The 24,379-nt window shown below is 32.8% G+C and overlaps 3 protein-coding genes across 6 annotated transcripts; all 3 read right to left on the bottom strand.

Annotated features, from left to right (window-relative positions):
• Positions 1 to 153: 153 nt before the first annotated feature.
• On the bottom strand, positions 154 to 9,672 carry LOC101504257 (vacuolar protein-sorting-associated protein 33 homolog). 2 transcript variants are annotated; one of them, XM_012714604.3, is made up of 23 exons: positions 9,635 to 9,672; positions 9,474 to 9,551; positions 9,328 to 9,367; positions 9,091 to 9,171; positions 8,655 to 8,849; positions 8,427 to 8,537; positions 8,218 to 8,283; positions 7,901 to 8,008; positions 7,742 to 7,786; positions 7,311 to 7,367; positions 6,872 to 6,966; positions 5,969 to 6,020; positions 5,735 to 5,791; positions 5,257 to 5,319; positions 5,059 to 5,165; positions 3,819 to 3,941; positions 3,585 to 3,666; positions 3,426 to 3,496; positions 2,932 to 3,012; positions 2,085 to 2,142; positions 1,856 to 1,917; positions 1,280 to 1,373; positions 154 to 699 (listed from the first exon to the last, which is right to left on the bottom strand). In XM_012714604.3, exons 2-23 carry the CDS (start codon positions 9,524 to 9,526, stop codon positions 610 to 612), a joined length of 1,791 nt encoding a protein of 596 aa, XP_012570058.1. In that variant the 5' UTR covers positions 9,527 to 9,551; positions 9,635 to 9,672; the 3' UTR covers positions 154 to 609. The 2 variants fall into 2 exon arrangements, with proteins under 2 accessions (XP_012570058.1, XP_073223051.1); XM_073366950.1 differs by having other exon boundaries at positions 9,474 to 9,543; positions 9,635 to 9,660.
• A 2,061-nt stretch (positions 9,673 to 11,733) lies between these two features.
• Positions 11,734 to 16,238, bottom strand: LOC101503937 (putative ribosomal large subunit pseudouridine synthase SVR1, chloroplastic). Of its 2 annotated transcripts, XM_004496180.4 has the most exons (10): positions 15,611 to 16,238; positions 15,264 to 15,343; positions 14,813 to 14,913; positions 14,650 to 14,722; positions 14,378 to 14,471; positions 14,208 to 14,256; positions 13,767 to 13,917; positions 13,181 to 13,237; positions 12,603 to 12,658; positions 11,734 to 12,443 (listed from the first exon to the last, which is right to left on the bottom strand). In XM_004496180.4, the coding sequence occupies exons 1-10, from the start codon at positions 16,101 to 16,103 to the stop codon at positions 12,365 to 12,367; spliced, it is 1,233 nt and encodes a 410-aa protein (XP_004496237.1). In that variant the 5' UTR covers positions 16,104 to 16,238; the 3' UTR covers positions 11,734 to 12,364. The 2 variants fall into 2 exon arrangements, with proteins under 2 accessions (XP_004496237.1, XP_012570076.1); XM_012714622.3 differs by lacking the exon at positions 11,734 to 12,443 and having other exon boundaries at positions 12,599 to 12,658.
• A 970-nt stretch (positions 16,239 to 17,208) lies between these two features.
• Positions 17,209 to 23,572, bottom strand: LOC101503612 (glycerol-3-phosphate dehydrogenase SDP6, mitochondrial). Of its 2 annotated transcripts, XM_004496179.4 has the most exons (7): positions 23,051 to 23,572; positions 20,773 to 21,246; positions 20,210 to 20,541; positions 19,558 to 19,718; positions 19,145 to 19,403; positions 18,059 to 18,357; positions 17,209 to 17,664 (listed from the first exon to the last, which is right to left on the bottom strand). In XM_004496179.4, coding segments are annotated over exons 1-7 (1,896 nt in total). In that variant the 5' UTR covers positions 23,421 to 23,572; the 3' UTR covers positions 17,209 to 17,663. The 2 variants fall into 2 exon arrangements, with proteins under 2 accessions (XP_004496236.1, XP_012570026.1); XM_012714572.3 differs by lacking the exon at positions 17,209 to 17,664 and having other exon boundaries at positions 18,058 to 18,357.
• Between the last annotated feature and the right edge of the window lie 807 nt (positions 23,573 to 24,379).

Here is a 24,379-nt window from a genome sequence, read left to right as displayed (position 1 = left end):
AATGAAAAAGAGAATCTCTCCATCATTAAAATTTTCAAGTAAAATATAAAAAAACAAAAGCTAAGAACAGAGGTAAAAAACTACAAAAAATCAAAGGAGGATTTCAAGGTCTGGAATGAACAATTTCCTCAATCCCCCCATTAGCTCTCATACTAAGAGTATAATAATTAGTATATATATATATATATATATTCTAAAGGAGGATTTCAAGGTCTGGAATGAACAATTCCGCCATTTAAATCTCCACGGTGAGTGAAAAAATAATTGTGTCACTTAGTATATACAATCAAAATCAATAATAACACACTTGGATACAATGCCCAATCTTTTGCCACAAATTGAAATAGAGCACAGCAGAAAATAGTCCTCATAACTAATCATTCTAGATGGTCTCCTGGAAGAACAAGATTCTATCTTTCCAATTATCCATCTTACAAAATCAACAGAGGAAGATTTTGTATCACCAATAAAGCTTTCATCACAGAGCTCAGTGCATCATCCTAGACTAGAAGAAGTCTCTTAGGCATAGAGCGTCATCAAGATTAACTCGCCTTCCTGAACCAAGAAAAGCCTCAAAATGATGAAGTCAAAGAAAAACTCATGCATTAATCAACCTAGCTTTTCCATGAATGTTTCAACCAAGGTTTGCCCATTGACTATTTTTGTTGAAGCAATAACCAAATCATACGCCATGCTTTCCTGCAAGACAAACCAGGTCAAGCATTAGGAGATGAAAACAAGAGAATATACACCCAAAGCACAGACAATTTTGGAAAAAGTGTGATCCATACAGGTTGTGTATTCAGAAATAAAAAATCTACCTAGGTTGGACTTGACCTTAATTTTGTTTTCATTATTTGAAATGAGATTTTTCCCTTATTGTTTTACCATTATTAGGGTCATGTGAGGTGCTGGATAAGGTTATCTTTATATTTCTCCCACTATACTCTTGTGCTTCTCACAGAAGAGATGAAAGCCACAAACTTCCTAAGTTGAAAGAACAATCCCTCTCCCAGAAGAAAAAGATGATCACCCACACACCAATCACCATTTCACCAAGGTTTAGTAATATCCGCTTCAGAAACATATCACTTGTACCACATATCATAAAAATACAGGCTAGGCCACACAAATGCACTTAGCAGGGAGGTCTGTATATCTGATATATTATTATGAAATATGGACCAATAGCCGTTTTTTTTTAAATGTAAATCAATCAAAGGAACAATGTATTAGTTAACAGTGTCTTGAAGACAAAAAAGGGCAACAGTAAACACACCTGAGCACTGAGGAATCGAAGTGCAGAAATCTCCGCAAATGTAACACCCCCAACAAAAACAACAAGCACCAGGGCACGCCTTCCATCAGGTACTCTGTAATATGTGTGGTGTCAGGAAAAAAAAAGGCGCTTGACAAAATAATAAAATTCTGTCCTTTAAGATGCCAAATTTTGACACAGTCAAAATAAATCATCCATGTCTAATACCAATTCTTTTGAACAACCTTTCACCAAACACTGAGAGCAAATGAAACATGATAGAAATCATTCCTGCATTTGGGAGATTTTGCCAAACAATAAATCTCACCTATGGTGCTAATGATATCCTCAACAATCACAAGTAAAAAGTTTTGGGTAAAATATATAGTATGCATAGCAGGATCTATATGAACCCCATTAACAGCTATAATTTTGAAACGTTAATCTTTGAGATTTGACAGAGACGTTTGCACAAATTAGTAAACATTGAATTTCCAAGTATTAATAACATTTTTCTGATAGTTATATTAGTAACATTTCATTAATGGTTAAGGAAGAGATACAAAATCTCAAAAAACTGGCACTGTTTAAACATACTTGGCTATACTGGTTGAAACCCCAGATAAAGTGTCAGATGATGGGCTGTTTAAGAATCCACCCTGTTCAAAACCAAAAAGCAAGCAAACATGAAATATAACTAGAAAGAGGAAATGGAATGATAGCCATGATGTGACCTTGATTCAAATAAACTTTTTCAAATATAACATTAGAAAACACATTTGATAAGTAACAAGTTTTTCAGCAGAAAAAATGAACGAGTACTAACCCTTCTAATTTCCAAATGAGGTCCAGGCAGTAGTTTCAAAATTTCTTCAACAGGGCGCCTAAAAGATCAATTATCATATACAGTCTTACATCGGTTTCATCACCCAAACATAGAAATCCACTTCAAAATTTAATGCAATTAATGAACTAATCAATAGGTAGCAAGGCAAAAGCAAATATATTTGAAGTACTGTACACCAAAAGGGAAATGTGAAGCTTTAGATTATTAAAAGATAGTATGCTCTAATTATGTATAATTAGCTGTTTATTATTAGCCAGTCTCCAGTTTCATCAGACTGTTTAGAGGTGCTTCTCTGTTAGACATACAGTCATGCAGAGAGATTTTGGCATGCCTTGTTGCACGATTCACGATCTCTTAGTTTCTAGATGTTTCTTTTGTGTTTTATTGTGAAGATGTATTATCGTCAATCACTATAATTTTCTTTTCGTCCTTTACAAAAAAGGCTTTCTATCAAAAAAATCCGGTAGACTTCAATATCTTAATGAGCTAAGGAGCTGAGCAACAATGATATACACCAGAGTAAACATTGGAATTCAGGTGTAACATACCTAATTCAAAGCTCGTAAAATATACAGCAGTTTGTATCAGGTATTGAGATATGATTGTTTATATATTTTCACCAAATAACTAATTTCTTACTATAATTGATCCATTGCGACCTAAGATTTCTAGCAGTAAAGCATTTAACAAAATTTACAGTTCCATGAGCTCAAGTTCTATAGAAATTTACATACATTTATGTTTGTAGGTAAAGATTGAATTAAGAAAGTTAAATGTCATGCATAACAATAACTAGAAAGATCTTCAATTACAAATCCATCATTACCATCCAGATCGAGTGGCATGCTGGATAAGACGAATGCTAAGTGGTGCATATCCAGAGAAGACGTAAGCAATGTCATTGGGGCTGTCCAGTAGAAAATCATTGTAAGAGTTAGTAAAATAATAAGTAGAACATTGCATCACAGAAGTATATCAAACATGACAATTCAAGAGACCCAACTTCAAAGGAATTTTGCGTATAGATCACTAGGTCTGGACATGAACCGTGCACTATATAAACCCAGACAATTTTTAAAAAAACAAGTGCAATAAGCATAGTAAATTTTAACGGAGATGGATATACAGAAAGGTTTGGGATGCTAAATCCTGAACTTTCTATTATTCACAATGTACAAATATGTGTACCATATTTTACTTGTGCTGCATACATATCCATTTCCATGTTTCTATATAAGATCTAAATTGAGGTCATGAACTTAATGCAAAATTTATGAACATAAAAAGCATCTAAGGATCACATCATCTAGAAGATATTACTTGGCTGTATCAGTGTCTTCAACCACAAGCTGCAAGGCACGTTTTATGGTAAGCCAATTGCTTTTTGACTCCTAAAAGATCACACACAGAATAAGGTTAGTTATTGAACAAGTACATAAATCAATTTGCCTTTGCAAGTAAACAACTAGTGTATTGTACCTGCTTCTTAAAGAGTCCCGCTTTCTCTAAATTATTTAGCGTTGCTATGTGCTCAAATCCATAGCTGTGCAGTAGCTCTCTCCTAAATTGGAAGTTACAAATATAAAATGTGACAGTATATTGTACTAAAGATAAAATGAGAATTCAATCATAAGTTAGTCATCCCAAGGACCTAGAAGAGTAACAGTATGAATAAGGAATGGAATAAAGCATCAACAAAGAATGCAAACATGCCTGAAGTAGTCAAAATGCTTCTTCGGCAACCCAGCATTAGTGATAGAAAATAGGATTAGAAGACGTAGGACTGTTATTAAAGGCTCCTGCTTATGGATCAATTCTTCAATATACTCAAAGCATCTGCATATATGAATGATATAAGTTCATACTGTAGAAACTTAGGTACATGCAGATATATCTGAGGACAATAATGCATCACAGGGTAGACAACTACAGACACTGACCTAAATAACAATGTCGCATTAATTGGTTTTGTCAAACCATTCATATTCTTAGTCCACTCTATGTAATTTAAAATCCACCCTTAAAGTATAAGCTGATTGATCTACATAAGTTATAGGCTAGAAATTAAATAAATTCAAGTATTATCAACAGAAAACAGAGTGTAATTGTTTATTTATCCAAGACTATAATATGACAAGTTGACAACGTTCATTTATAGGCACTGTTTTATTCTTATTTTATTAATTGAAACAAGTTAATATTAATAAAAAAACACAAGGACAATTTTTAATATAATTTTATTTTGGTTTTATAAATGAAAATCTTATTCTCTATTATTTTATCTTACTCTTAGTTAGCAGTTAAGAATTAACATATTATTATTATTAAACTAGCGCAGTCAGTAAAACTAAGGTTGGTTTTCTGCATCCAAAGGCAATGTTTCAATATATGTCTGATTCTCTAAAAGTACAATACCCAGGCAACATCTCAGATTCTCAGCTTTTAATGGCATGTAGAGCTTAGAGCACAAAGTTCATTTCAACTTGGTTTTAAACAGTGAAAGTTGATATCCAATTAAATTCCGAGAAGCAATTGTTGACATCTGCGGAAAATTCATCAAACTCTCATGGTGAACAAGGAACAGAATGTATACCTCAAACAGTAACACAAATGTTTCAGAAGAAGCTCCAAAGTTATATGTTCCAAACAATGGTATTAAACTACTAATTCCCACCTTGGGATGTCAATAAAAGCCACGATACTAGTTACCAAACATGGTAAGAAATTTATGCTTTACTCTAACATAATTTTGAGGCTAGCAAGTAAAAAACAAGTGGCTATACCTAAAACATATTAACCCACCATAACTTTTTGCATCAGCACCTCCAGAACAGGATATCAAATAGCCATAGGCTGCTCGTATCATATATAAGTGTTTATATTATATTAAATTAAAATATTAAAATATAGTACCAATTAAAATTTACGTACTCTGCATGCAAAATTAACTCACATGTCATAACTCTGGGCCTCAATTATTGTATGTTCCATATCAAGCTGCCCAAGAAAAGAAGGCTTTGACGTGAACGTTGATAGATGCTGAGCGAGATTTATGTGCCTCTGGTGAAAAACGTAAACAATATTATGATTTCATTCTCATTATGACGATCCTTCTAATGAAATTTAAATAATATGATGAAAATTGTCTTACAGTCATCTCTGGCAATGAGTTCAGCTTTTTCACAAAGTCCTTCAACTCTGAAACTGACTGCGTCTAGATATCACGAAAAGCAATATATTATAAAATTTTTACAAATTGGTTTTAATTTTCTTTTTACAAAGACAAATTTAATTTAATTTCCAAAAAGTAGTTAAAACTTATTTAAATGTCAATGAAAATTTTGATGCACAGACACCTTATTCAAACAGTAATTTTTCTAAATATTGCAATTATCAGACAAGTATACAACTGTATAGTTAGCCACTTTGCTGTAAAGATATAGTATAGCGGTAAAATATTAGAATACTTGATGTATTAGATCTCTAAAGAAGAAAAGGAAACACCTGATTTGAGTGGATTCACCACGATTACTTCACATAAAAAGTTGGTTTCAGACTACTCTTTTTTATTTTTTACGAAATCAAGAATAAAATAAAATCAATGCCCAAGTGTAAGATCATGTACTCACTGTTGTTGTCATCTCTGTGTAGTCTTGTTTCATGGATGTTGCTTTTTGGCGCAAAATCTGAAATACTGCAGACAACAACTAAGAAAATAGAACTACAAGGGAGCCAAAGATATTTATCTAAATACCCTTCTCCCTGTTCTTGTGCATGTGTGTGCATGAGAGAGAGAGAGAGAGAGAGAGAGAGAGAGAGAAATTAAGAGAAGACTATGATATATGAGGTAAAAATGAATCAACCTGGACAACTACTTCAAAGTTGAGGTCCCGTATCTCCTTAAAAAGCTTGTCACTAACACAGACAATGCAAGTAAATGTTATTTTAAGAAATATTAACAGCAAAAGGTAAACGAAAAAAAAAAAGTGTAAAGAAATAGAAAATGGATGTCTGACTGTGACTAAAAAGAGGATATAGAGACAATTAGCAAAAGAAGTCATCTGAAAAGAGCATGTCAATAACACAGACCAGGCAAGTAAATTTTATTTTAAGGAGCATTACAAGCAAAAAGAAAATGAAAAATAAATGATGTAAAGAAACAAAACGGTTTTTGAACTACCATTTAAAAGAGGTCTCAGAGAAAAAAAAAAGGTCATCTGAAAACACAGATATTTCTTTTTGATATACATATACCGTAACATAACAAAGACTGATAGTAATGGAAGCATAATTAAAGGTCAAAAATTAAAATCCTTTTATACCTTGATTGCAAACTGATATTCAAGGCAGCATGCCCATTTTACAAGAGTTCGGATACCATCGTACCAATAAACCTCAAATATATTCAATATAATTTGGCCCATTGTATCTTGTATTTACTAAATATCATGATGTAGGAGTAAATATGGATTTCCTTTAATCAAACTAAAAAAGTAAAGGATGATAGAAGGGAAAGGTTCTAGAAGTTAGATCATTTTTATAACAACAATAACATTAACCCAAAACCAAACCACAAGTGGGGTTGTTCAACATAGATTCATTGATGCCATTGGACACTAAAAAGAGAATGCAACATGTAGTTGTAATCCCTTTGTTTGCTAGAGTTAGCTTCTGAAACATGTATATGCATGAGTTCTGGTGCTTTCAAATAATTATGCAGATAATCATTATGAAAAAAGTAAGAGCAAGTGAAAAAAGTAACCCACCTTGAATTAAGAGGGACTTTGGTTTTTTTCCCTTCTTGTTGAAGACCCAAAATAGATGCATCAATCTCAACAGAACCATTGTTGATGTGCAGAAACTGCAACGGTACAAATTTAGTAAATAGAAGTAAGAATAGCCATGTTTTCAAACCTATTTGCATGTAGTATAAGAATAATTTTCTCATGGCTGTACAATAATCCATGAACCCAATATACAACTCTAAAACTCCTTGACTGAAACACCAAAACATGCATTATGAAATTTCCCATATTCAAAATTACAATATCAAAAAGGAACAAAAGGAAAGAGTTTATTAAGTTGACAAAACTTGTTTAGGGAATATTCTCAAGAGAAAAGCCTGATAAAATAACAGACTGAACAAAACTTAAATGCAATAAATATTCATTCACAGAGGTGTAGGCTGTTTTTGCATTAACTTGCCTCGTCAAGTAGCCCCTCGTACGTTAACTGGGAACACAAAGGAGTAACCATGTCCACCTGCATTCAAACCATACTAGATTTCAATGACCATCATTCAATGTGGTGATCATTTGAATCCAAACAAATGGAATAGCAAGATCTCAAAAAGACATACAACTTAAATTGCAAATAGAAATTAAGAACAATTGTGACAAGTAATGATTCATTTAAGTTCCAATTTCCATCCTCATTTTTGGAGAAAAATATTCAAGTAACAATTTTTTATGAAGTAATAAAAGAGAGCTGTACAGGACAGGACATGCCTTCCTTAAGCAGTAACATAATAAATATATAAGATTAAACAGCACAAGAGAAAGTAGTAGAAAATCCCCAAAGACACTACAGATTATGAATTATGAATAACAGACATAAAATTGAAAAAGATAAAGTACCTCTCTATCTAAGAGGATTACTGTATTTATCTCGGGCACAGCCATCTGTACAAAGAGAAAATAATAAGAGGATTACGGTGTTTTTTTAAATTAGTAAAATCCAATAACTTTGCTTTTGTTTAGTCGTGTGCTATAAGAGAAAAACAAAGTGGTGATTACATCAGATGAGTTAACCGGTTCCTCAGCTTGCATTCGATTTAGGATGTCTGCAATGCGCACAGATGCTTTTCCTTTTGCCCTCACATGTGGTATCAGTCCAAAAGAAAACTAAAAGATAAAATCAAATGAAACAACTATAATTAATAAAACACATCAGAATCATGTTAGACTTCACATTCATGATGATGAATTGATGTTGATATTACATCAAGGAACAATTCTATTGTATTGTCTCCTTTTTGTTTGATGCTACATGTTACAAAGCTAAAGCTTCTGTGTTGAGAAAAATCAACAGCATGATGGATTCAAACTACAACCTCAAGTTTGTGAATGGCCTTCGCAATATGCCAAAGTGAGCTAGCATCACCATCAACTTGACATTCCTACCACGTAGAAAAGGCAAGCAAGGATAAGTAATTAACCAAAGCAAATACTAAACGCAAGAAACTCGAAAAGTTAAAAATATAACACCAAAAGAAACGCAAAAAGTAAATCAGCATGAGCAAAGTAGTAATATGCAACATACTTTGTAAGATAGATCAAGTTCAAACGATAGTACATCCTCATCCATTGGCACAATATACAAGGGACATTCCCCTATCGTAATCATATGATGTAATTTCTCGTCTTCAAGAACCTGCACATGAACAAAAATCATTTACATTATTGACATCGAGATCCCATGTTTAAAAAAGAAAAACATTATGCTCAACTCAAGTTAATTGAAATCAATTCATTTCCAAGGGAAGCTTACTTTCTCACAAACAACAGTGCGGCGGGGGACAAAATAAACATGATATTCTCTCTGTAGTCCTTTTGATGTGTCATTGTGAATATTGGAGCATATGAACCTCATCAAATCAGGCTGAGAGCGCACAAGGTAAACCACTTTGTTGCAGTCGCTTTGAATTGGGTCAGCTGAAAGATGCCGCAACTCAACTCCTTGCTCCTGTTTATGAGTTAATTGATGAACTCTCAACATCATCAAAAGTTCAAAACAACAGTATAATGATAAAACAAATGTCATTCTTCTTTGTTATGCTATATTATATTAAAACTCAATAAAAACAACTAACTCTAGCATTAGCTTAAATAGGGGAAAAAATGTAATTGAAAATTTATGAATTGGCTTTCTATTCAAAAAATAAAACACAGTAAGAACACTTTTTTAATAAGGGTAAGAAAAATGCCTTGAGAATGGATGTTTGTATGATAAGGGAGAGAGAGTCCCCAAGCTTGGGATCAATGATCAAACACTTCTTTCCTCGAACCTACAAAATCACAAACGCTTATGAACTCAATGATCAGTGCCGTAAAATTAATAGCAAGAAAAATCAAACAAAACAAACACAACAAGAACACTTGAATGTGATAAAATCGCATATAGGAAAATAAAATTGCAAATTGCGGGGTTTAGGAGCCATTACATGCTTGAGGATGTTGATGAGCTCCTTCTGAGACTGTTCCCTGAATACAAAGAAAAAAATTGAAATTGAAGTTAAAATTAAGATGAGAAACAAAATGGAAAATGGAATTGAAATTGAAATTGATTTCGATTGGATTGGATTTTGACCTGATGGATGTGAGATTGACGGGAGCATTATCTAGGTTGGGAATCTGAGCCATTGATGAAGCAGATTGCACTGCAACACTAAAACACCACAATTCAATTTAAAACCAAATTTCGATTCAATGGAAAATCATAATTAAGACATGTTCATCAAGTTCTGCAACCTCTAACTGCCAGTGTTAAGGTTCGGTTTTATGTTAAACAAAAAAATTTGTTGGTGAAGGTTTTATGTTAAACTTTAATCTGATAAAAGAAAATTTATAAAAAATATTATATCTAATACCTTGAAAAAATAGATATTCGAAAATGAAATTGCAGAAAGTATTTATAATTTTGTGAAGAATTTTAATCTCTGATAATATAAAAGGGAGAGTTGTTGTAAAATGTTTAATTGTGTATATGAAAAATTATTTCATACCATGTATATTATTATAATTAATATTAATATATTAAACAAATTAAGGAATAAACTCCTAATTTAGTTCTTAAACAATCATTATTTTTCCAACTTAGTTTTTAAAGTGTATACAAAACTAATTAATCCTTCAAGTACATAAACTCTATAACTATAGTCTTAAACTATATAAAAGTTTTGAAGTTTTTTTTGGTTCAGTTTCTAACATCTTAGTAACAACAATTAAGATGACAAATTTTAAATATTTAGAGACTATTTGTTAATTTTATGTACTTTAGAGATTAAATTAGAGAAGAAATTATATTTAATATATTTCACAATAGAGCTTTTCACTTTGAATATTTAATTGATCTCGCGTATTCACATAATTTATTTTGTAATTTTTTAATTATAGTATTTAATAAATAATTTTCTCTACAACTTAGTATTTCAAAAATATTTATTAAATAAGTCTTATAAACATTTATATATAATTACATTTCCATTGATGGAACTCACAGAAAAATTTATTAATACAATTATTGATGGGACTCACAAAAAGTGAAAAGAAATTATGCTTCTTTAACTACTTTTCTCTATAAACACCATTATTTTTAAACCCACGATAGAGTGTCTATTTAATATGATACTTATTAAGGGAAGCACTTTCCATTGCCAATACTTTTACTTTAACAAAAACTAAAATGTTGCTTTTGATAAAAATAAAATTATAAAACTAGTAACTAAGGCCTTTATTATCACTAGTAGCTGTGGAAATTTAATTTTAAACTCTGAAACTTATGTTATTACTTGTGTTTAATGTTTATGTTGCAATTTTATGTTCCATGTCTCTTCCTAAAGTAAATGGTAGATGTGCATTCAACTTCTTATATATGGTCATTTTTATCGAAAGTTTTTCGGTAGTATAAAATACACTATCGATTCCTACCTTCTGATGATGTATTAGAGGATGGATTGACAAAATTAAGAGGCAGAAAATCATTTCTCAAAGTAAAGTGTATATTTATTTGATTTAGTCCAATTAACAAAAGATATGTATTTGTACATTTAAAGTGAATCCTCTTCTTTCAAGTGAGTTTTCTTCATTCACAAAAATTAGAAATCAAATCCTTAAACATGTGTTCAAGTAAATTTTTTACTATTTAGACCAACTACATATTGTTACGAGAGAGTCTATATAATCCTATTTACGTATTTTCATTTATGGATAAATACTAAAATCAAAACCAAAAGTTATATTTCCTTTTTCTGAATGATAAAAAAATGTTGAAGTGTGTTTCTATATCCTTATTCTAGGATATTATTCACATATATAAATGGAAGAAAAATAGACTTAATTTTGCTTAAAAAGATTTTATTTTAAGTCCTGAAAAAGAATTGAAGGAAACTATTGATATTTCAGATATAGTAAGTAAATAAGGCTAAATTAGAGAAATTGTGTCCCTTCTATGCACTATCATTTTGTATCTAACTTCTAAGCAATGTGCTCTGCCACTATTTCATATTTTTTTCCATGTAAAGAATCCAACACCCCAGATCTAACAAGCATTGCCCAACTCTTCAATCATAGACTCAAAGTTGACCTAAGCTGAATAAGCATGAGTAATATATACAACTCCAACAATTAGAATTAACTTCATTAACTCGTTGCAAAGTGAGATTCCCATTATTTAAGCATGTCTGATTTTTCTAATTGATTTTTAACATAAAGCAAGGTTGTTAACAAGAATTCACTAAACATATCAAAACATAAATAATGTCAGACAACATGCAGAGTATCATACTCAACTCAGACCGGAGGAATTATGCCACATCGAACAAGGTTAATAATGGTTAACACACCAATCATGAAAATACTATGTATTGACATAGTAACAAAAGTGTATTTTACTCGGTACATATACTTCCTCTGAAAGCATTATATATACTATTATGAGGATATAACAATTTTGATATTGTACAGAGAGGAGTCATTGTTGGTTTGGGTAGAGAGAGTGAAATGAAGGTCACAAATGGTGAGGGTGGTTAAAAGGCTATGCTGCAAGTTTATTTTAAAATGTATGATGATACACCACTTGTATACATTATAAGTTCCTAAACTAACATCATTAAGTATACAGGCACATCATCACCATTTACAATACGTACATTCAATAAAACTACTAGCAATATCCCCAACCTCATGATCATAGGAAAAGGTCATACCGCTTCCTAGCATAGTTTAGAATGTTTGCCCAGTTCTTCTAAACTATGAAGCTATGTTTCATGTTTGATTGTGAGAGCCTCAATTTGGCTTGATGTCAAACACTCCAGAAAGTTGTGTGCTCCGTGGCTCTTTCTAAATACTTTCCTAGGTAATGTTCCAGGTATCAGAATCCAACGGTTCAAATCAAACAAGCAGTGGCCAACTCTACCATAATAATAGCTTCAGAGCTGTTGAAATCTGAATAAGCATGAGGAAGATTTACAGTTCCAACAATTAAGAATTAACTTTGTTGTTAACTCTTCCACCCAATGCTTTCAGTTTCGTTGGATTTAGCTCAATGTACTTCCCTAGCCTGAGAAATAAAAGTACAATAGATGAAAACATGTTAATTCACTTATACCACAGAACTCAATTGAAATGTGACTATTGGAATTATATTTGAATATCACTGCTACTTCTACTGATAAAGACTCCCTCGAAAACTAAGGACAATTAAATGCACAAAATTTACCCAAGGTCTGGTGGAAGTCTAAAACCACCGATGCGAACTCGCTTTAATGAATGAATCTGAAACATGAAACCAAATGAATAAATTAATCATTTCTATGATCAATCATTGCTAAAGCTAAAATACACACAAGTTGAAACTAGTAAAGAAGTTATCTTGAAACTAGTAAAGAAGTTATCAACACAAGTAGATAGATATTCCATAAAGATTAGGAAGGAAATAAGCAACATATTTGAGCCACACAAAAAATCTTTAAGTTTGTCTAATTTTTCTGATGTATTTAAGGTTGTTAACAAGAATTTAACTCAACATCATAAAACATATATAATTTCAGACAACATGGAGAGTATTATATTCAACTAATATCAGGGAATTATTTTATTTCCAGCAAGATCTATGGTCAAAACATGACTTGCAAAAATGCTATGGAAGTAACAATTTTGATAATATATGAATTATGTGAGAAAAAAAGCAATTAGCATAATCAAATAAACTTCTAAGAAATGTGAAACACAGAGACATTGCACAATATGAGGGTCATTACAGCATTAGAACATTTTGAGGGTCATTAAAGAGCTAACCTCAAGTCCAGCATTTTTAACAAGTTCACGAACTTCATGCTTCCTTCCATCATGAACCTATGAGAATCCAAATTAAATCAAGCAAGCAAATGCCGACTAAGCTCAACTTTTTTAATCAACTAACAAATCATATTCTCTAACAAGTAGATAGCTTTAGTGTTGAACACAAGAGTTCAAGAATAAAATAGAACATTCAGAAGCAAAAATGAAGGGGGGGGGTGGAATTAAATTACTCAAAATTATAAAACTATTATAACATTTCAACTTATGACTGCAGTCAAAGAAAATTATAATTTCAATGCGGAGATATCTATTTATGTAATGAGTGGAAGCATCTACTAGAATTGATCCAAAGTAGTATCATATGAAACACAATCAATAACTTCATACTTATGGTATACCTTATTCCTAAAACACTAAAATATGGATTAAAAAAGACAACTTCATCAACGTTATGCATCGAGAAACTATAGTTTAAGGGAGATACCATGTCATCGTCAGAGAATGTGATGACTAAAAATTCATAGCCGGTATCCAGTATTGGGTGGTAGAATTGATATAGCAGATCAAAAACAGATATATTTACCACAATACGAAGTCGAGCTCTTTGCGCATCTGGCATACTTGGGAGTAACTCCACACTATCAGGTACACAATGGACACCCTCAATTGTTGTTCCCTCACTTATGGCCGTTAAGTGCCTCTTATGAACTAGACCATTAACTGTTGCAATGTATCTGATATAACAAATGTGAAGTTTCAAAAAATGAGAATTCAAGAGAGTGGAGAACTTTCTTCATCTTAGAAATAATAAAAAGACCAGAAAAGAAAATAATATAAGCATTAAGCAATACATAAAATGTTGTAATTTGCCACATAATAAATATCAAATTAGGATGCATTCATAAAAAGCCCAACAAGGTCTTGTGAGAAGCATTCTTTCTGTTCCCAAAGTTGCAATATCAATCCAAACTAATGAAAAAAAAAATCCAGGACAAAAATACACAAATCAAAACTCATGACTCACTCTTTTGAAAAATTAGATGAAGGATGTGAAAGTCTTTGAGCGAAATCTCCTGTGACCAAGAACCATAGGACAAAGTATTAGATGGAACTTTTCGCATTTAAACATAATTTATTAATAGAACCACTATTAATTCAATGATAATAAAATTGGTTTTACAAGAAACCACATACCATCATTGGTTACAATAAGTAGCCCAGTAGTAGCAACATCAAGACGCCCTACCGTAAATAGTCGTGGCATGGGTACTCCTGGATGCTTTTTATCCTGGAAATAAAATTTCCTTTAGGTGAGCGATATAGAACTACATCTTAAAAAGAGGGAAAATAACATATCATCTCTAGAATACCTTAGCAATTTTGCATAATTCCGCCAAGTAAAAAATGAAGAAATAAAGGAACACTATATTTTATGAAATATTAATAAAGTTCAAAGTGGCACATACCCAACTGCTCAAAAAATCATCAAATAGACTTAATACAGATTTAGACTCCTTCTCCCCAGATGAGCATATGTACCTGTGGAAATGTAATTGCAATACTTATAAGGAGACATGAGAAGATGAAACTAAATTATGAATTCATTTGCAACAACAACATATTGCATACCCTTTTGGTTTGTTTAAGGCAAGATAAACTTTGTGAGGCTGCCTCTTAGGAAGGCGGCTTCCATTAACGTAGATAACATCCTTTGCAGGATCCACTCTAGTCTACACACCAGAAAAGTGCTTTTCTCATATGCCAAAAAAACAAAAAATCTAAAAATAAAAGCATATACCTATTTTTTAGCTTAAACAAAATGGACCTAAAAGCTCAAATCCATTAAGTGATCAATGAAGGCATGGTATATAACAAACGGATTTGACTTCTCTAAAGTGAGCAACTCACTTTAGAGACTAAAGTGAATAATATCAAACTTCGATTTATCAAAGGTAGTTATAATATTGACATTTGATTTATTCACTTTACTAACTTCTCACTTTAAAGGAGTCAAATAGTGACCACACTATGCTGTTAGCAAACCAAATCCGGAGAAATTTAATAATGACAGGGACCAAACCTGAGGTGTATTGCAGACAGAACCGTTAACGGTAACCTTGCCTTCAAAAATAAGGTCTTCACAGCTTCTCCTGGACGCAACTGAAAACAAACCAGCTTAATTACGCTTTTAGTTTAGTAGTTTGGATCATCAAATGCATTTTTTTTTTCCGTGTCAATTTAACTATGCCTCTACTTTTATTTAAAATTTGAACAAATTTGATTCTAATGTCATTTCTCAATTTACATAAAACCATTAGTAAAATTGTCATCGTAATCAAAATATATTTTATCAAATGATTTTGAAGAGTTTACAGTTGACAATGAAATTGGAATAAAAATTGAAAGTAATTGGTAACAGAATGTTACCTCCAGAGGCGGCGAGAACCTTGCTGAGGCGCGTACCGGAATCCTTAAAATTTTCATTGTAGAACCTCCGTGCCGCTTTCGAATACTGCGGCGGTGCCGTGGCACGAACCTTTGTTTCATTTTCACTCTTCTTCTTGTTTTTGGTAGTTTGGTTTTTGTCTGATTTTTTTGTTCCCGTTTTGTCGTTGGCCATGGCTTTGAGAAAGCTAGGAGGTGGTTCCGATAGAAGCTTGAAATTGCCATCTTCGCCACGAACGATCCACGGGATAATGAGTTGACCTTCGTTGTCGTCGGGGAACTGGTTCGGACTTTCGGTTTGGGGCTCGGGCTTAGGGTTGGGTTTGGGTTTAGAGGGAGAGAAGGAGATGTTGAATTTGAAGGGAGAAGAAGAACAAGTGAAGCGAGGGAGAGTGCGAAAGGAAGAAGTGAGTTTGTTTGATTTGGTGAAACAGAGTGCCGTCATCGCCATTGACATTGTTGCCGCCGAACCCATTTCTTCTACTCGCTCGCTCTACTTACGCGGTGGTTTTTCCAAATTGCAGCAAAATAGAAACGGGAATTCAATTGTATTATATTGTAGGAGCTCGTTTATATCTTATCCGTTGGCTGTTGGCGATTGGGTTTATGTATAGATACATTTTGATTGAGTTTTGTTAGAAGAGGTTCATTAGTAGTCTAAAAATATTTGGTCGACCTCTAACACCCAAATTTATACACTAATAGAAATGTCATAGACTTAAGATATTTAATAAAAAATATATATAAAAATAAAGTTGTATGAAAATTATCTATGTTTAAATACTTAGTTTTTTTTTTAGTTACACCTTTAAAATATCTACCCACACTCAAATAGCTCTTGTTAATTTTATAAATTGCAAAGATTCGATAATAATTATAATAGGGACATGTAAAAATACACTTCTAAATTGGCTGAATTAAACTAAAATTGAAAGCATTTGAGAAGAGATGGGAGAAAAGAAACTCAGTTCAACTTTTACGATTGCTATATTTTATTGATAATCTCTCGAACTTCATATATGTACAATGAAAGGAAAGCCTCGTAGTATCTCATATGTTATTACGGATAACCAAACTAAACATGTTCGTTTTATTATCTTTTGCTACCACTGTTTGAGTTTATTAGGAACAAAGTTAATATAAAATTACTCACACATTACTAGGGGTTATACATAAATTTGTGGTGATATTACCAATGTTGTGATTTTGATTAGTAATGATATAAACTAGTCATCAACAATAAACACATCATGAAGTTCTGTGGCAAATTTAAAATATATCATAACCATTTATTAGTGCAGTTATTAGTCAGTTATTAGTGCAGTTTGATCAGAGAAATATATCATAAAATACAATTAAAGTAACTTAGCTCAAGTTTTTAAAAAAAACTAAAGTAGCTAACATGTCTTTTCTCAATAAGCGTGATCGTTTTTTACTTAATATTGTTTCCTTAAATACCATAATAAAAGAAACTATATTTTGCAGCAAGTGGTTTACTAGCTACACAAAGTACAGTTGCAAATCTGTAGTTGTAGCTTATTAGTCAACCAGTATAACCAGCAGAAAATCGCAATCCATAATAAAAAGTACCATGAAGAACTCCTTCACTTAAGAAGATTTTTTATAACTCATTGTCAATACATAAATAGATAAATATCAAATATTGTAGAGAAAAGGAAAACGAGATGCCAAAATCAGAGAGGCAAACTAAAACACAACCCTCAAGTCCTTATCTCATGGACAACTTTGGCAGAGGTGCAAAATCCAATCAATCTCAACAAAATTATTTTGGCAGGTAACTGTGCAAAACAATCTATCCAACTTGCCAACGTTATTTTTGCAGGCAAATGTAAGACAAATTTGTATAAAAGTTGACGTTATTTTTGCAGGCAAATGTGAGACAAATTTGTGTAAAAGTTGATTTTAAATATGTCTGTAGCCACTCTCTATGGCGAGCATAGTCACCAATTGATCAGTGGAAATGAATACCAAAATGTTTGTCACGTAAAAACTTTCTTCTCCTTCAAGTCTTCAATCTGAGAAAAATTACAGAAAAATCAGTATAATACTCTATCAAAATATTTGGTATGTAATTGCCAGCATCATTGATAAATAGTTATTCTGGTGCTATTCATATATAGTTTTGCACTCCTACAATTAAATGTGGGACATTATAGAAAATTGATATAAAATATTTTAGGGGAAATTTCAGAGACAATAAACTGTGTTTTGAAACTATTCTAAAGTCCTAAAGTCAATAACAAATTATTCAAAATTAAATTAGTAGAAAAAGAAAAATGTATAAGAAAGTGTCATTCTTGGTCATTTATCCCTTTTTTCAAAACAAAACAAAAACCATGAACAATTTGCTATAGCAACTGCAACATTTAGTATATAATATAATTCATATGTATTGTTTGTTGCACTTACTAACTGTGCTTCCCATCATGAAACTGGGCATTATTTGAGGATTTAAATGTCTTCAAAAATTCGGTAGCCTTCTGCAACTCTTCTTTCTGCCTTGAATTGTCCCATTTGTGCTCATTTGCCAAGATTTCAATCACACGAGGCAATGCCCTTCTTGCTGCATCAGTTTCAAGGAAAGCAAGACGAGTCCTCCTTGCAATGAAATCGATAGCGGATTCACAATATTCATTACGAGCACAGTAGGCTACCTCTGCCTCCAGATATGGGTAACCGTGGGCCAGTCGCTTGCCCAAACTTTCATTCTGAAATACAAAATTAAGAGTGAATTTTATCTCACCATTTAATGAAACAATGAAGCTGACTAATACTTGTATAACATCCATGAAGCTCGATAAATATTACCATATCACAAAGATCCCTCCAGAAGAGGATGTTGCAATATCAACAGATCAACAACACCACCACTCCCAAAAAACATAAAAACAAGAAAATTGAAACGATTGGCCTTATATGGTTTGCATGATCTTTTATTTACAATCAATAGCAACATCTAAAAAATCACATCAACAAGTAACTAGATTGTAATATGAAGCCGTTTAACTTGGCAAAATTATACATACCACTACTACAACAACAACAAAGGTTTTTTTTCCTCTATTTGGGTGGGGTTGGTTATCCTGTAAAAATAATCAACTCTAATGATCTCCTCACTGATGCCCAAATCAAATATGGCAAATTGCAAATAAAAGTGTTTTCGATTTTGACCATGACCTCATACCCCTAAAATGTACAAATGGTGTCATTTAGGCAAATTCTGGCTTGATTTTTGAAATTCATAAAAAATTAGACAAACATAACTGATAAAAGGTACAACATTAAAAATAAACAAATGGAAAGAAAAAACACAAAGAAGAGCATTGTATTCTTTTTCAAATATGATCATCCCAGTAGTAGCTAAAAAGTGTTAGCATAACTTCAAATCAAAGATGGTGCAAAATAACCAAGCTCATTTTATGTTGAGATGCATTAGTAAATGTTTTGTTGCAAAGTGAAATTAACAACATGAAATATAAAGCAATGCAAGCAAACCTGAGCAATGGCAGCCACACGCTCAGCTAATGTTCCATATGCATGTGACAAATGCTTTGCAGCCGCAGAGTCCATTTCCCCGGGAACCACTTTACCACTATGTGTACTTTTCATGCGCTTATACTGTTGGGCAAGAACTGTAAAAGAAGAAGGCTCCCACCCTTGACCACCGACAATGCAGAGATTGTTGGTCACACATCCATTGGAGGGGGTCAGCTGTCCAGACTTTATAGCCGCGTTAACAGCATCTTCAGCCATGCTGAAACACAAAGAAATCATTACATTATTCATGTGCGTAGAAATTTTGTGTGCTGTAAATTACAGTAACTAGAATACCAACACAATAATATATCACGCCTAGTTAGGAAACCACGTCTAAACAAACTTCAACAAGCTGCCCATTAAATCATTACCTACGATAGGTAGTCCACTTGCCACCAGTGATGGTGACCAAACCAGGGTAATCCTCACAGACAACATGATCTCTTGAGATACTCTCAGTACTTTTTGCTGTTGGATCCACTGCTAATGGGCGAATGCCACTCCAAGCAGAAAGAACGTCAACGCGGCGGACCTAAAAAATGTCCACCATTAATTATTCCCCATTAGCAAACAGTGTAAGACGGAAAATGCAATATAGATCTTATAAATGACATTGTTTGGCAGCTCACCGGCATCAGTTGGCTTGCATTTAATCAATAATCAGGAAAGACAGAGACAGTTAAACAAGAAAGAGGAGGGGGGGGATCCCACAAATTGAATTAATTAATAATGAACCAAGGGATATATGATGCAAAATCGAGTCGTTCCATTTTATTTTATTTCTGCTAGGACAATCCAACGTATTTCCAAACAACGCAAATATCTAATAGAACTTGTAACTCTTAATCTAACATCAGAAATAAGAGTAAAAAAAACATAACAAAAACTGCAGCCATTCCAACTAGGTGGTGTTAGCTACATGAATTAAATAACATCATTATGTTTTATCCATACCAACTCTTCAGAAAATAAGAGAAAACATAATGAGTTGAAAAATCATCTATACTGGCAGGTATTACATACCTTAACATTAAGGTAATCAGAGATTGCGTCCAATATAAATTGTATTTCATCTTCGTGTGGTTCTGGAAGATATGTAATGTTAGTACTAGAATCTGTAGTTCCAGCAATGGTTCGTCCCAGCCATGGAAGCATGAAAACGACACGGCCATCCTTAGTTTTAGGAACAATTAAGCCCATTCCCTCAGGAGAATAGTAATCAGGGAGTATAATATGTACACCGCTGCTAGGAGAAATCATTTCTTTTGCATTTTTGTCGACCATTTTCCTTAAAGCGTCACAAAATGGCCCACTTGCATTCACAATCACTTTTGCATATGTATCAAACTCCTCACCTGCATTACAGTACATAAAATAACAAATAAAGGTAATTAGCTATCAAGGTAAAAATAATAAATTTCTAATTTTTATTCTTAAAACTCAGACTATGCACTATGAAATGCTCCCCAACTGTATATAACATTCATGAAGAAGCTGCATTTATTTGACCACACACCCCACACTCACAGGAATTGTAGATCATCGGTGACTCTGTCGTAACAAGTAGAGATCAAAAGAAAAGTTACCAGTTAAATTGTCTCGAATTCGTGCTCCAATTATCCGTTTTCCAGCATCATCCTTCAGTAAGGATACCACTTCTGCATGGTTCAGCACTGACGCACCAGCTAAAGCAGCAGTGCAAGCCAATCCAACATTAAGCCGCGAATCATTCATCTGCCCATCATAATAAACAACTGTGCCCCTTAGACTTCTATCCTTTCCCTCCCTTGCTAGAGTGGGAAAGAGCTCAACAGATTCTTTTGTGGAATAATATCTTGATAAGTGCAGCAGTTGTCTTCCTGCAACCAAATCGTACATTTTCAAGCCCATCCAGAAGTACACTACTTCAAACCAGTTAAAACATGGTGTCATGCATGGCAAAGCGTGGCATAGGTGTGGTGCATTGTCAATAACATGTTTACGCTCCTCTAGTGCATGAAGTACTAACTTGAATTGTCCATAGTCAAGGTTAAAGACGGCTTTCTCCAAGTAACGAACACCTGACAGTACAAAAACACTGATATCAGATTATATCAAGTACATTAAAATGCTAATTTTAATCTAAAAAAGAAAATAAAAACAATGCATACATAAATTTCGTAGACTACTGCCCCAACAGAAATGAACTCAGGCAGTACAGACTACAGAGTCTACATTATTAACATGCACACAGACCTTTGCAAATCTTATGTTAAAACTAGTATACAAGGATGCTTCTCAAGCTTCTATGACAAGAGAACCATTGATCTTTGACTTCCGTACTTGAAATTGTAAATTTAAGATTCTAAAAGTGTGCTTCGGTTATTTTAAACTCACTTACCGCATTTCAATTATCTTATCTTTCACTTGCAAAAACTAATCATAGTCATATTCTTATCTGAACTTTCTTTCAAAGAACCAAATTAATATTCATCATGCAAACAAATATTGCATGCCTTAAAGATTTCCACAAGGTTTACTGTATTTTCCCCAACATACCCTTTTATCCAACCAAATATTTCAATAAACGCCTAAATTCTAAATGATGATAACGATGAAAATCATAAAAATCATAAGGATAGTAAAATGAATACAGATATAATTATAAATAATTTTAAAGAAAAATTATCAAGAGGTCAGATGAGAATGTGGAAGAACACCAACTGAAGCCTATGCACAGTACGGCTACCAAGGATAGTTCAGGAATAAAATTCAAGAAAGGGTGACCTAAGTGTTTAACTTACGATTTTAGGAATGCCAATCATTTTGGCACTTTCCCTCCCCAATTCCAATTTTGAAATGTCACAACCCCATTTTCTTTTTAATCCCAACAAGAAAGGGGAAACAAGGGCTCAAGCACTAAAAACTCATTTTGACCAGGTTCAGTTGAAGGCTAAAGAGAAAATAATCATAATTTCAATGTTGTCAATTGCTCGTTGATCGCGGAAAACAGCAGTTTGTTCAAATTCCACTACACTATAGTGCTATGGCGCTGCTGTAACTTCTATTTGACAACACTTATCGATTTATTCAAATTCAGCTACACTATAGCCTGTTATTTGAGAACACAGCATAATTCTAGTCATCAACCTTCATAAAAGCTTAAACTATTAGATGAGAGATCATGAATGATTTTATATCTAACACGTTTCCTCTTTGAACTTAAAGCCTCAGCAATGCAGATAAGCTCATTTCTCCATATTCTGAAATTCAACTTTACTTAGAAAAAAGGGGACCACTTGATCATAGAAGCTCTAATACCATGTTTAAAACATTCAGCAAAAAAAAAATTACCATGTTAAAAATCAAGTCTCTTAAAAAAAGCTTATGCTAGTATTAGATGGAGCCTCATGCATGTTTTACTCAAATCAAAGAGTTGAATAACAAGCAATGTCCAAATCTATAATATACCACTGTGTAGTTTATCATTTTCTTTGAAAGACTCGTTTTCAAATACATCAGTCATCAAAACACATTATTTATTTTTATTAAAATCAAAACGCATTATTGTTAAGCACGAGTCAATCACAACAAAATAAACTAGAGTTTGTAGTAGTCAGTTACAATTTACAAACATTTATATATTGACACATGTTACACAGGCACATTTAGAATCAGAAAATAAATTATCATTTAAGCCGAAATTATATATAATTGAGTATTTTAAATTCCGGACTGCCTCATCATTAACAGCAATCACAGTTTAAAATTATTAATCACATAAAAAAACCATGAAAATTTATTATCTATCACTGTCAAAGCATTATTAGTGACACGAAATCAAAAAAATGAACGATTCATTCATTATTTCAGATCGTTACGTACCTCCATGAAGAAGCTTCGTGGATCGCGACGAAGTTCCGGAAGCGAAATCCTCCCGTTCCACAAGCCCAACCTTGAGTCCGCGAGTCACGGCATCAAGTGCGGCGCCGGTACCAGTGGCACCACCGCCGATTACAAGAACGTCGAGAGGATTCGCCTTGGTAGCGGCCATAAGCGCCGACTGCTGCGTCTCTCTCGACGGAACAACAGCGTCCGGAGCGTGAAGCTTCTTCCGGAGAGCCTCGAGACGTGAACCGCCTCCGTAATCGTTGGCGGAAATTGAAGGACTGTTAATGATCACAGCGCCGCCGTATGCGGTGACGATAGCTGCACCGACGACGGTGCTAATATTTCTCATTCTCATTCTAGTCATGGCGGTAGTAGAAAAGAACGTTTATACGATTGGGATAAGCGCGGTGGCAGAACGGTGAGTAATTAATTAATAATATAAAAATATAAAAATAAGTTAAAATTGAAGGAGTAAACGGTTTTTTAAGAATATGGAGTCGTGGTTCGGTGGAATCACGAGTTGTGACGAGTGTGTGTGGCGTTGAAAGTTGAAAGTGTGAGAGAGAGGTTATACATATTGAATCAAATTCAATCGTGTTTTGTGTGTTGTGTGACGTGTGGGGTGTTTATATAATGTAGGGTCAAAGTGCAAGAACTAAAGTGTAGGGGTGATGACAAATGTCACTAAGTTTAAGGGCAATTGTTTGTTTTTTGTGTTTCTACTTTAAAATAGGGAAATGTCAATCTCATTTTTTAAGCTTGAAAAGTTGAGAAAGTCAAAAGTTATATGTGGGATTTTTTTTCTTTTGTCCATTATTTTATTCCGAGGTTATGGTACTTTGATTTCGACAGTAGTGACAGCTTAAAATATTAATGGCAAAATTAAATAATTTTAGCTTAGAAACATAGGGGTGAGTCAAATAAGAATATTTAATTATTGTTGTGAGTTAAAAATATTTACTTTTTTAATTTACTAGAAAACATTAATTTTTTTAAAGTATATACATCCCCCATATTATAATTTTACCAGATTTGAAATCGAATTTACCATGTAAGTTTTTAGTCTTTCATTAAATTATAAAATATCAGATATTTTACCTAACACACATTAATAACTACTATATATATATTTGTCCATAAATAAAGTACTTTTTTAAGTAACAATCGTGATATAACTTTTCCTTTTCGAATTAAAGATACTTAAATATTATGTTTGATTTGCAATAATAATATAATTGATTTATTTGTTTAAGATTTTCTAAAAATGATTTTTATTTTATGTTTTTAAAAGTTATTTTTATAGAATTTATTTAAAAATAGTAT

The sequence above is a fragment of the Cicer arietinum genome, chromosome 4 (assembly GCF_000331145.2).
Source record: "Cicer arietinum cultivar CDC Frontier isolate Library 1 chromosome 4, Cicar.CDCFrontier_v2.0, whole genome shotgun sequence".
Taxonomy (NCBI): Eukaryota; Viridiplantae; Streptophyta; class Magnoliopsida; order Fabales; family Fabaceae; genus Cicer; species Cicer arietinum.
This window is presented reverse-complemented; position numbering and strand designations above follow the sequence as displayed.